The 12,870-nt window shown below is 48.3% G+C and overlaps 1 protein-coding gene across 1 annotated transcript in view; it reads left to right on the forward strand.

The window, feature by feature from the left end:
• The window catches only part of LOC147122789 (uncharacterized), a 189,372-nt gene extending 180,752 nt beyond the window's left edge, over positions 1-8,620 (forward strand). The window contains exon 3 of the mRNA XM_085964010.1: positions 8,447-8,620. Coding sequence (XP_085820136.1) covers positions 8,447-8,620 — 174 coding nt within the window. The remainder of the gene's footprint in view (positions 1-8,446) is intronic.
• The last annotated feature ends 4,250 nt before the right edge of the window (positions 8,621-12,870 follow it).

Here is a 12,870-nt window from a genome sequence, read left to right on the forward strand (position 1 = left end):
TCCGCGATGCCTTCGTGAAAGGCCTTCGGTCCGACTACTCACGGCAAAGACTGCTCGAATCAAAGGACCTCAAATTGAAAACAGCTGCAGCCCTCGCTCGCTCCCTGGAAGTGGCCCATCGGGACCTCGAGGCGTACTCCAGGTACAGTGCTGCGCGACCCTGGGACTCGGGCCCGACTCCGGCCGCAATACCCCTCGCACCGCCGCCCCTGGGACCTACTACGGCGTCGGTGTCCCGGAATCGATCGGGACCGCCACCCCCGGGACCTGTTGCGGCAGTGGACCTCCGCGATCGGGCCGCCAGCTGCTTCTTCTGTGGCCAGGCGAGACATCAAAGGGCGCGCTGCCCTGCAAGGAACGCGACCTGCTCCGGCTGCAAAAAGAAAGGCCACTTCGTAAACGCCTGCAGGGGGAAAGCCACAGACGCCAGCAGTGCCTCATGTGAGTTGTGGGGGTGGCCATCTTTGATCAAGGCCACAGATGCCAGCATTGCATCATGTGAGTCGTGGGGGTGGCCATCTTTGATCAAGGCCACAGACGCCAGCAGTGCCTCATGTGAGTTGTGGGGGCGGCCATCTTCTCCGCCATTTTGTCCAACTTCGTGGGGATCCGCGTCATGGGCGCCGCCATTTTGTTCGCCGCACTCGGCCGCCGTTTTGTCTCCAGACCCGACCACCGCCTCACCTGCAGACTACAGCTGCTCACTCAGCCATACACTGGCCTCCGTCACGCTTGACCAAGCTCTCCCGCATCATCTGTCCAAGTCCATGATGGACATCGAAGTAAACGGCCATGCCACGACCTGCCTGTTCGACAGCGGAAGCACGGAGAGTTTTATTCACCCAGACACGGTGAGCTGCTACTCCCTCACTGTCCGGCCAACGCGCCATCGGATCTCGATGGCGGCGAAGCCCCATTCAACAGACATCAGCGGCTACTGTGTGGTGACCCTGTCGGTTAGGGGCACGGAATATAAAAACTTTAAACTTCTCGTCCTGCCCCAGCTCTGCGCTGCCATCCTACTAGGGCTGGATTTCCAAAGCCACCTTCAAAGTGTCACTTTGGCTTACGGTGGATCCCTCCCCCCACTCACAGTCTGCAACCAGCAAAATTTAAACCGCCCGCCGCATACCACCTGCGGCCTCTCCACCCTCAAAGTCCCGCCCCCCTCCTTGTTCGCTAACCTCACCCGTGACTGTAAACCCGTCGCTACCAAGAGCAGGCGGTACAGCGCCGGGGACAGAGCTTATATTAGCTCTGCGGTGCAGCGACTCCTGAAGGAGGGCATCATCGAGGGGAGCACCAGCCCCTGGCGTGCCCAGGTCGTAGTCGTTAAGACCGGCGATAAACACCGCCTGGTCATCGACTACAGCCAAACCATAAACCGGTACACCCAGCTGGACGCATACCCCCTTCCCCGCATATCTGATATGGTCAACCAGATTGCACAGTACCGGGTATTCTCCACCATCGACCTCAAGTCGGCCTATCACCAACTCCCTATCCGCCCTGAGGACCGCCAGTATACCGCCTTCGAGGCGAATGGCCGCCTCTACCACTTCCTTAGGGTTCCCTTCGGCGTCACCAACGGGGTTTCAGTCTTCCAAAGGGAGATGGACTGGATGGTTGACCAGAATGCGCTGCAGGCCACGTTCCCTTATCTAGATAACGTCACCATCTGCAGCCGCGACCAGCAGGACCACGATGTTAATCTGGAGAAATTCCTCCGTACGGCCCAACGGCTGAACCTCACTTACAATAAGGAGAAATGTGTGTTTAACACGTCGCGCCTTGCCATCCTCGGCTGCGTAGTAGAGAACGGAGTCATCGGCCCCGACCCCGAGAGAATGCGCCCCCTCATGGAGCTTCCCCTCCCCCACTGTCCAAAGGCGCTGAAGAGAACCCTGGGGCTCTTCGCTTACTATGCCCAATGGGTGCCCAATTATGCGGACAAAGCCAGACCCCTCATGAAGTCCACCTCCTTCCCCCTGACAGCAGAAGCAGGCGCAGCCTTCTCCCTCATAAAAGGAGACATTGCGAAGGCCACAATGCACGCAGTGGATGAGTCCATCCCTTTCCAAGTGGAAAGCGATGCATCCGACTTCGCCCTAGCTGCAACCCTTAACCAGGCGGGGAGACCTGTGGCCTTCTTCTCAAGGACCCTCCAGGGTCCTGAGATCCGACACTCTTCTGTCGAGAAGGAGGCCCAGGCGATTGTGGAGGCGGTACGATGCTCATGGCATTACCTGGCAGGCAAACGATTTACCCTCCTCACCGACCAGCGTTCGGTTGCTTTTATGTTTAATAACAAGCTGAAGGGCAAAATCAAGAACGACAAGATCTTGAGGTGGAGAATTGAGCTCTCCACCTACGATTACGATATCTTGTACCGGCCTGGTAAACTCAACGACCCCCCAGATGCTCTATCACGAAGTACATGCGCCAACGCGCAAGTTGATAGACTGCGGACCCTCCACAATGACCTCTGCCACCCCGGGGTCACCAGACTTTACCACTTCATTAAGGTCCACAACCTGCCCTACTCCATCGAGGAGGTCAGGACCATGACGAGGAACTGCCAAACCTGTGCCGAATGCAAACCGCATTTCTATAGGCCGGACAGAGCAAGCCTGATCAAGGCCACCCGCCCCTTCGAGCGCTTGAGCATTGATTTTAAGGGGCCCCTCCCGTCCTCTGACCGTAATGTGTACTTCCTCAATATTATTGACGAGTACTCCCGTTTCCCCTTTGCCATCCCCTGCCCAGGCATGACCAGTACCACGGTCATCAAATGCCTGAACGACCTCTTTGCCTTGTTCGGGTTCCCGAACTATATACATAGCGACCGGGGCGCATCCTTCATGAGCGAGGAACTTCGCCAGTTCCTGCTCGTGAGAGGTATTGCTGTGAGCAGGACCACCAGCTACAACCCCCGGGGGAACAGCCAGGTGGAAGGAGAAAACGCGATAGTTTGGAAGGCCGTCCTCTTAGCCCTAAAGTCTAAGGGCCTCCCAACCTCTCGCTGGCAGGAAGTCCTCCCGGCAGTGCTCCACTCCATCCGGTCACTGCTTTGCACTGCCATTAACGCCACCCCCCATGAACGAATGTTTGTTTTCCCCAGGAAGTCGACTACGGGAACCTCGCTACCAACATGGCTGACTTCTCCGGGGCCCGTCCTGCTGCGGAAGCACGTGAGGACCCATAAAATGGGCCCCCTGGTCGAGAGGGTGGACCTCCTGCACGCCAACCCCCAGTACGCCTATGTGGCATACCCAGACGGGCGGGAGGACACTGTCTCCTTGCGAGACCTCGCACCCTCGGGCACCCCTGAGATACCACCGTTACCCCCCACCACTCCCCCAAATCCAGCTCCTGTAGACGGCATGCCGGAACCCCAGGAGCCTTCGTTGACCACGCAGACACCAGCATTAACATCGGATACTGCACCACCGCCGCCGCTGCTGCGCCGATCAGAAAGGCTTACGAGGCCTCCTGAGAGACTGACATACACGAACTGGTAGTACACTTCACCCCGCCAGACTCAATTTTAAACAAGGGGTGAATGTGGTAAACCACTGTTACCGTTCACAACCGTTCACTATTGTTACACTGTTGTTATCACTGTTTACACTGTTGTTATCACTACACAAGGTTACCTCTTGCCACGCACGCTGTTATACCTAGGCATACCTCAGCTGACTCCGCCCATGGCTCCGCCTGCTTGCCCAGGTATAAAGGTGACCGCTTGGCTAGTATTCTTCCTTGTTGGAACCGATCACCCACGAGGGTGGGCTCTGTTATTTAGCCAATAAAAACCTATAGTTACTATCTTAACTCGTCGCTTTTCATGGAATGAATTGATAGGTATATCACCCGCCACCATCTCTAAACTATCAGACTGCTAGTCTGACATCTAGCAATGGATAAGAAGTAATTTCCTGCAATTAAATATCGGGAAGGCCGAAACCATTGTCTCCGGTTCACGCAACAAGCTCCATTCCCTTTCCACTGATTCGATCTCTCTTCCCAGCAACTGTCTAAGGCTGACCAAGTCTGTTCACAACCTTGGTGTCATATTTGATCACAAATTGAGCTTCCTGCCTCATATCCATTCTATCACTAAGACAGCCCATTTCCACCTTCGTAATATCACCCGTCTCCCCCCTTGCCTCAACTTATCTGCTGCTGAAACCCTCATCCATGTCTTTATCACCTCTAGACTTGACTATTCCAATGCACTCCTGTCTGGCCTCCCTAGATCTACCCTCCATAAACTTAAGGTCATCCAAAACTCGGCTGCCCATGTCCTAACTCGCACCTAGAGGGCGATTTTTTTAATGAGGGCGCGTTGGAGGCGGGACTGCTGCTTGGCGGGTCGAGGACCCGCCTCCATCAGTTTGTGGCCAACCCACTCTATTTTCCCTTGATTGACCTTGTTAATCCCGCCCAGCGGGCTTAGCAGGCCAATTAAGGGAAAGCCAGTTGCAGAGAACGTTTCATCAGTCAATTTTTTGACAGATGAATTGTCATCGTTTGACAGCTCTGCGAAGCTGTCAAACAGTGACATTCTCTGTAGTTTGATGAGGTCTTGAATTTAAGACCTCATCAACCTTCTTTCTTTTACAGAAATGAGATGGTTGTTGCATCTGAGAATGCAACGGCCATTTGCATCGCGGAGGTCTGAGACTCTCCGTATACAGACCGACTGAAGCCTGCAGGGAGAAACAAAGGTAACTATACCTTTACTAACATGTTGCACTTACCTCAGATACTTACCTCCCCACTCTTGCACCCATCACTTACCTTCACAGCAGACTTTTGCACCCCCCAACCCCTGCAGACCCAGTACTCACCTCGCTGAGCTGCCGGGTTTTTGAGCCTTTGGGAAGTCCGCACTTGTGAGGGCAAAAAGGGGATAATCCTATTTTCTGCCTGTTAACTACCTGTTAACAGGCAATTAATAGGCTTTAATCCCTTCCCGCCTCCAAGGAGACGGGACCTGGCGCGGTGCTTTCCAGAGTTGTTTAAAGTTGAAGAGGTGCAAGAGAGTGGTGCTGCAAGTGGAGAAGGCCTTGGTTCTGACTTTAAGGGTTCTGGTCAAACCACTTGCTCCCAGTCATGGGTGCTCTAGTTGCCATCCCCTTGTCCTGCAGCATGACAGGGAGATGGAACAGAGGCAGCAAAGAAGAGGACAAGCTGCTCACAGGGGGGAGGAGGGGGAGGAGGCAACCAGCACATCTGTCTCCAGCCGGGCTGTCCATGATCGCCTCATTCGACTACGGTTCCACTGAACACAACCCTAAATCCCCATTGTACAACAGTTACACACCTTACCATCCCTCTGTTCTGGACCATCACTGCATCCTCTTAAGCCAAAATGCTGAAATAAAAGCCACCAAAAAAGAAAGATTCCAAACCTAATTTATAGGCAGCACATGTCCTTGCAGGATGGCCTTGAACAGTTCTGGGCCTAGAAGCCATGGGTTTGGACAACACCACCTCGGCTGGCTGGCTGACAGGCAACAGCAAGGGCACTGGCGGAGTGGCAGTGGTGGGTGGATGAATGTCATCCTGAGAGAGGACAGCAGGTTTGTGCTCCACGGAGCCATTGCCACTTACCCGGGGCGGCGACTGTTGGAGGACAGATTACTGAACTGCTGTGACACCCTGCAAGACCCTTTCCACACTGGTAAATGCAGCAATGATGTCAGCAGTCTGAGCTTGCGTGGCAGCAAGCTGAGCCTGCATGACAGAAGTCTGAATTTCCAATGCTGCACTCAGACGTTGGGTGGCTTCTGCTTGTGCTGCAATGAAAGCTGAGATATTGGCCATCAGATGCTGCATGATAGTTGGCTCCACAAGTCTGCTAATGGATCTGCCCATCACTTCCATGTTAGAAAGCATGGGCTCCAAGCACTGTGCAAAGTCCAGTGCAAGGCTGGTGCCAGAGACCTCCATGCTCCTTGACCTTGCACTCAGGCTTTCTGGCAGGCCTGCCTGTGCACCAAGCATCACTTGTGCATACTCATCAGCCTTCTTTTGTAGGCTGCCCCATCAAAGTCCTCATCTGAGTCCTCTGAGAACTCGTGTGCGACCTCGCCCTCCAAGGAGCTGGCACCTCTGCTGTCCTTTCCCCCTGCGCTGGCTGCAGGTCACTCATGCTTGGTGACTCACCACATACAAATCCTGCCTCTAACCTATCCTCTGAAGTACACAGAGTTTCAGTATCTGAGCTAATGGCTGCAAGTGTAAAATTGAGTGATGGTGCTGTGTCTTCATCATCACTGTCTTCTTGCTCTTCAATTTCATGCTCCTCTACCAGGGCCTAGCCAGGTGGCAGTTCTTGGCTATCTGAAAGGAGAGAGGCTCAAGGATAGGGTTGTGGTGAGGGGAGGTGGGGAAAGCAAGAGGGGCATGCTTACACCATGTGCAGCTTCTGAATCAGAAGAGATTTTGGGATGAAAGAAAGAAGAAAGAAAGATTTGCATTTATATAGCGCCTTTCATGACCACCAGGCATCTCAAAGCGCTTTGCAGCCAATGAAGAACTTTTGAAGTGCAATCACTGTTGTGATGTGGGAAACACGGCAGCCAATGAGGGGGAAGTGGGATGTGAAAAGGTGGATTACATATGAGGCTGCCAACATCTTGTATTCTTTCAGCCCCGTTGCTGGCCACAGGCCCTCCCAATAATAGCCAGCACAGTCTCCTCCATGAGGGTAAAGTTGTGCAGGTGCGCCTGTGCTCCGCTGGTTAAGTCCTGCTGCCTCCAGTTGTGAACCACCTTGTCCTGCAAGAGAGAGGGAAGTGTGTCACTGGGTGTGGTGCAATGTGTTTGGGTGATGTGCATGTCATGTTGAATAGCTGAAAGTGTGTGCAAGCTATGAGATGTGGGTGTGGGTCTTGCAGCAGTGGTAAGTTTGTGAGGGTGAGGTAAAGCTATGATTGTGAGGTATGAGTCGTGTTTGGTAGACATTATTGGTAGGTGAGTGATGGGGTGTGGTGCATTGAGCAGTGTGTGAGGCTAGTGGTGCAGATGGTGAGATATGGTATTTGAAGATGAATTCACTCACCTTGACCACTCATGTGAGGTCATAAACTACTTCTTCCTGCACTGCATCCTGGTCCTCGGGGCTACACTGCTGGCATTGACCACGATAGCTGTCTGCTCCCATTGCCTTTTACCAATATGCCTGGAGGGCCTCCTGGACCCCTGTGGAAACAGGACCTCTCTCCCCCTGTCCACCTTCTGCACCAAAGCCTCCAGTGCTGCATTCGAGAACCTTGGAGCACGCTCTTTCTCCTGTTGTATCATCAGTAGTACTTTTTCCTGCTCAGGCTCTGTTCCCCAGCCAGTTGAATCACCTGCTGCAGCCAGAATGCACCTCCCCTTTAAGGGGTGCAGACTGCCTTTAAGACATGAAAGCTAGCTTTAATTGGTGCTAGCCTCACACGATCTTGGGCCCCCTGCTGAGCCTGCAGCCATTCAGCAGCATGTTTAGCGCTGGGCTGCATGCCACAACCATATTAATCAGCAGGCAGCACAAAGTTTCCATGCTGCTTGCATTATTTTGAACAGGCGAGGGTTGATCCCGCATCACGATCCTTGCGCCCGTTTTTGGGGGCAATTGAATTTTTAGCCGTAGACGCTTTTGTTTTACATTGTTAAATTTTGTTCAAAACTTCTGCTGCCATTTCATTATGTTTTGTTGGTTTTCAGGGATTTGAAAATTGTAACCCAAAATATCTTGGGGCTGAGAAGGAAATAAACCTGAGACTGACATCTATCATCGGAAGTATCTTCACAGGGTTTTGGAATAGTGACTTCTCAGGATAAAGAAGAAGAGACTATTTTAAAGGAAACTGAACTTTAAGTCCTGTTAATCTCCTGGGATCATCTTCATGCCATTTAAATTGATGTGCTCTGAAAATGTTCACATGAATTTTCAAACGATCTCTGAAGGAACTGGAATAAATTTTTTCAGCCATTTCCCACTAAGAAAGTTCTTATGTGAAGAAGTTTGAAGAAACCTGTTATTATTAATATTGCTGTTTAGGGTGAGGGTGGGAGTCTGATAGATGATCATAGCAAAAGGACTGGTAATTTTTCTGTCCTTCCCTACCTCAGATGTGCTTTGAGGGAGAACACCTATTGGTAGAATTTCCGTGAATGTTCTCCTGATCTCCTGCTATAGCTTCAGTGGAAGATCGGCAGAAACCCTGCAGAAACAACATAAATGGCATACTTACTCCATTGTATCAACTGTTTTGTCCATGGCAATCAAAGTGACAGCAGCCCTCAACTTTCATGGTTTTGCATACTTCCAGCCTATCATAAGACATCTGTGCAACATTAACCAGGGATCTGTTATGACATGTATAGTGCAGGTGATGGACACCCTCTTTCATTGTGTAGCCAAATTTCTCCATGTATGCATTGCCTCCAGGCAGTAGAGGCACAGAGCCAGAGCCTACTGCAGGATAACTGGATTCCCCAGCATTTGCGATACCACCATAACACGCACATGGCACTGAAGGCACTAAACAAGCAGCCATTGACATACGTGCACAGGAATGGCTTCTATTGCCAGGACGCCCAGCTCATCTACGATGCAAACTAGCCATTGTTCTCACCGTTGCAAGAAGCATTAGAGGGCATATTGTGCAGGGTGTCCTCATTGACTGATTGACTACAGCAGCAGGACCTCAACTTGTCTTCTTCTGTGCATCTCTTTGGCCCAACAGAACTTTCCCAGGATTCCTCACCAGTGTGAAGAAGTTTGAACCTACTTGAATGGTCTATTTCCAGACTTACTGTAATGTTCATAAATAACATAAATGTGGGCCCCTTAAAGACAGACGCAAGTGATATTGTAATTAAAAATCAGGAAATAGCAGACTTGCTAAATAATTACTTTGTATCGGTCTTCACAGTAGAGAAAGAGAATAAAGCACCAAGATATGGGGAAACTAAAAATAAATCAAGGGGAGGTACTTTCTAGATTTAACATATGTATAAAAAGGATAATAAAACTGAAGATTGACAAATCTCCAGGACCTGATGTTTTCCACCCTGGGTCATTAAAATGAGTAGGTGAGGAAACTGCAGAAGCTTTAGTCAAGATCTTCCAAAACTTTCTTGAATCAGGAATTGTCCCCTTGGATTGTAAAATTCTCAATGTCACTCCATTATTTAAGAAGGATGAGAGAGAGCAACCAGAAAATTATAGACCTGTTGTGGGAAAGTTACTAGAATCTGTTATTAGAGTCAGAGTGGCTGAGCAGTTGGACAAATATGAACTGATCAGAGAGCCAGCATCGATCTGTAAAGGGTAAGTCATGTCTAACGAACCTAGTTGAATTTTTTGAGGAGGTTACTAATGTGGTAGATAAGGGAGTGTCTATGGATGCTATTTAGAAGGCATTCGATAAGATTCCACACAAGCAACTGTTAACAAAAATGAAAGCGTATGGAATTAGAGGCTTCCTATTGACATGGGTTGGGAATTGCTTAGGAGGTAGGAGACCGAGAGTAGGGATAATGGGTATGGACTCTAATTAGCAGGATGTGACTAGTGGTGTCCTCTCAGGATCTGTACTGGGGCCTCAGCTTTTCACTATATTTATTAATGACTTGGATGAAGGAATAGAGAGCCGTATATCTAAGTTTGTTGATGGCACTAAGTTAGGTGCCACAGTAAGTAGTGTAGATGGAAGCAGAAAGTTGCAAAGGAACATTGATAGAGTAAGTGAATGGGCAAAACTGTGGCAGATGGAGTTCAATGTGGGGAAGTGTTAGGCCATCCACTTTGGACCTAAGTAACATAGAGCAGATTACTTCAAAATGATAAAACGCGAGGAACTGTGGAGGAGCAGAAATATTTAGGGCTCCAAGTACAGAAATCACTAAAAGCTAATGAACAGGTTCAAAAATAATTACAGTAAAAAGGCTAATGGAATGTTGGTCTTTATCTCGAGGGGCTGGAATACAAAGGGGTGGGAGTTATGTTTCAGTTATATAGAGCTCTGGTTAGACCCCATTTAGAGTACTGCATTCAGTTCTGGGCACTGCACCTCAGGAAGGATATATTGGCCTTGGAGGGGGTGCAGCGCAGATTCACCAGAATACCGGGGCTAAAAGGATTAAATTTATATGGACAGGTTCCATAGACTAGGCTTGAATCCCCTTGAGTATAAAAGGTTATGGGGCGATCTAATTGCAGTATTTAAGATGATTAAAGAATTTGATAGGGTAGATAGAGAGAAATTATTTCCTCTTCTGAGGGAGTCCAACCTTAAAGTTAGAGCTGAACCACACAAGGGGTGGTGGAAATCTGGAACTCTCTCCCTAAAAAGCTGCTCGGGCTAGGTCAATTTAAATACTCAATACTGAGGTCGATAATGGTCCGTTTTTTCATTGAGAATAACGGTGAAGCTAACAGCACTCACCATTATTACGGAATAAATCAGACAGCAACCTCTGATGTGCACACATGTGCAGTTAAACATGAAAATTTGGAAACCCTGCTCCTCCACAGGCTGCGCTAGAACAGTACCTCGCCAATAGGCTCGGCATGGAAATACATGTAAGGACGTGAAGTTGTGGTACTTCATTCAGGTGTAAGTGAACTTTTAACAGTGTAATCAGTCATAATTACTGCCAATCAACCTCTCTGGCACTGAAAATTTAATTTTATAAGTGTGAAGTCTCATTCCTGCAGAATTTAATTAATGTTGGCGATTTTTAAAAAATGTATATTTTTTTTACTTATTCTCTCTGTCTCTTATTTCCATTGTTCTTTCCCAATCTTTATTTCACTTTCTGTACATGATTTAAATCTAATTTATACTTCCTGGTTTGGACTGCGTGGCTCAGTGAGAATTTTTTAACCTGATTGGTTGAAGAGCCTCACGGTTTTACCTGCTCATAGACGCCACAGATGCCCTGTAGAGGGCGCTGTGCTGGATCAGGCGCCCGATGACAGCAAGCCTACAATCAAAAGCCGGTGAAAAATCTGTGGGCAGCTGTCACTGTAGTGAACGGTGAGTGTCGTTCCTATGCCACTAACCACAAAATCCGGGTCAAAGTTTTGTTAGGGTAAGGGTAATAAGAGGTATGTAGCAATAGCAGATTCATGGATTTGAGGTACAGATCAGCAATGATCTAATTGAATGGCGGAACAGGTTCAAGGGACTGAATGGTCTACTCCTGTTCCTATGTTCCTGTCTTTGTTCTCCGAGAACTTTTTTTCTCCGGAGTAGATAAATAGTTAGGATGCCCTCTAGTGTCAAAGAATACATTGCAATGCTATTAGTACTTTTTCTTTAAAATGTTTACTTATCCTTTCTTGTTGTCGTACTCTGTGCCATGAACTTCTCCACAACTGCTGTAAAATATAACGGTACATTGTCTAACATTGTCTCCCTGCCAAGCTTTACCAGACTGGATACTATGAGCTGCTCTGAATAGAATTAGCTAAACCTTCTCACCCAGGAAGCTGAATGTGAATGGCAGTCAGATTAGGATTTGAAATCCAATGCTTCACCCCTAGGATTACATGAATTCATTTTAATCCTGTAGTTATTACATTTTAAATTTAACATTTAAAGATTTATGGTTAAATTTTCCTCTGGTCGTTAATGTGAATTAATGTGAGTATGAACAGGCAAATGGGATTTCTACTCAAACTGACTTTTGCGCTTACATTAATAACCAGAGGAAAATATACCCCTTAATTTTATAGGTTTCTCATTATACTTCTTAACTGTACTAAGAGGAAATGTCCATAATCAATCAAATCCTTGGACTATCCTTTAACAACATTGGAGGATATACGCCAATGTAATGCTTTAGAAAAGATAAATGATAGCGTAGTAAATGTTCAGATTTACACTCTGTGAAGAGGGCACTAATGGATTTCTGGAAAAGATTGGTAATGGGTCTAACAGCCTCATTGACACATAAGGAGAAAAATGATTTAGAGCTACAAAATGGGTAATGAGGAAGACTACCGGGATGCATTCATTCCAGCCTCCCTCCCTTCATCGCTATGGTAATGAACGTTGGAGAAATAGCTTTTTAAGGCAAACTGTCCGAATGGAGTTTCACTGCAAATTCAACAACTATAATTAGACTTTAGTTTGTGAAACACCTTTTTCTTTCAAAGTATTGAGAAAAGCAATCCCTTTCTCTCTTCTATTTCATACTGTTTTCTCTTTCCTTATCTCTTGTCTAGCTGTTGATGCAAACCATAAGAAGCTGATGTCAGAGGAATGGTTTTGGGCAGCAAGATGCTTATTGATAGTAGTTCAGTTTCAGAGATCTGCAATAAATACTGGCCTTGCTATAGGGTTGCCAACCCTCACGAATTAATTGGGAGTTTTCCAGAATTGAAAGATTGACCTCCTGGGCACTCCTGTGAACAGCCTGGGAGAAAAATTTGCATGTGTGCTTGGTGACCAGCGCTGCTGTATCTGGAACAGGGCAATTTTTTTTCTTTCCCAGCTCCTTCCCGAGCTGGTGCAGCTGCTCCCACAGCCAGCACGTGTGTCTGCTCCACTCACGCAATAGAGCGGTTAACATAGCACAGGGCATTGTGGGTATCTGCCGCCATCATTGTGGCCTTGCTTTTTTTTGGTATTAGAAAGCGCTTCATTGACAAGGAGGGAGTTCAGATGGATGTGGGAAGGAACACTACCTGCAGTTAAAATAAAATTGAAACTTCTCTCTGACTGAAAACCAGGGAGTGACATTGGGCCCTAGTTTGCTGTATGAGGGCAACAAAAGAGGTCCCCTGTTAATTAGACTTGCCCATGCCCATTTAATCGCAATGATATCTTGGACTACAAGTTGCTGGAATGTGAGCTGATG

This window comes from Somniosus microcephalus, chromosome 2 (assembly GCF_052327205.1).
Source record: "Somniosus microcephalus isolate GS21.2 chromosome 2, FLI_Smic_1.0, whole genome shotgun sequence".
NCBI lineage: Eukaryota > Metazoa > Chordata > Chondrichthyes > Squaliformes > Somniosidae > Somniosus > Somniosus microcephalus.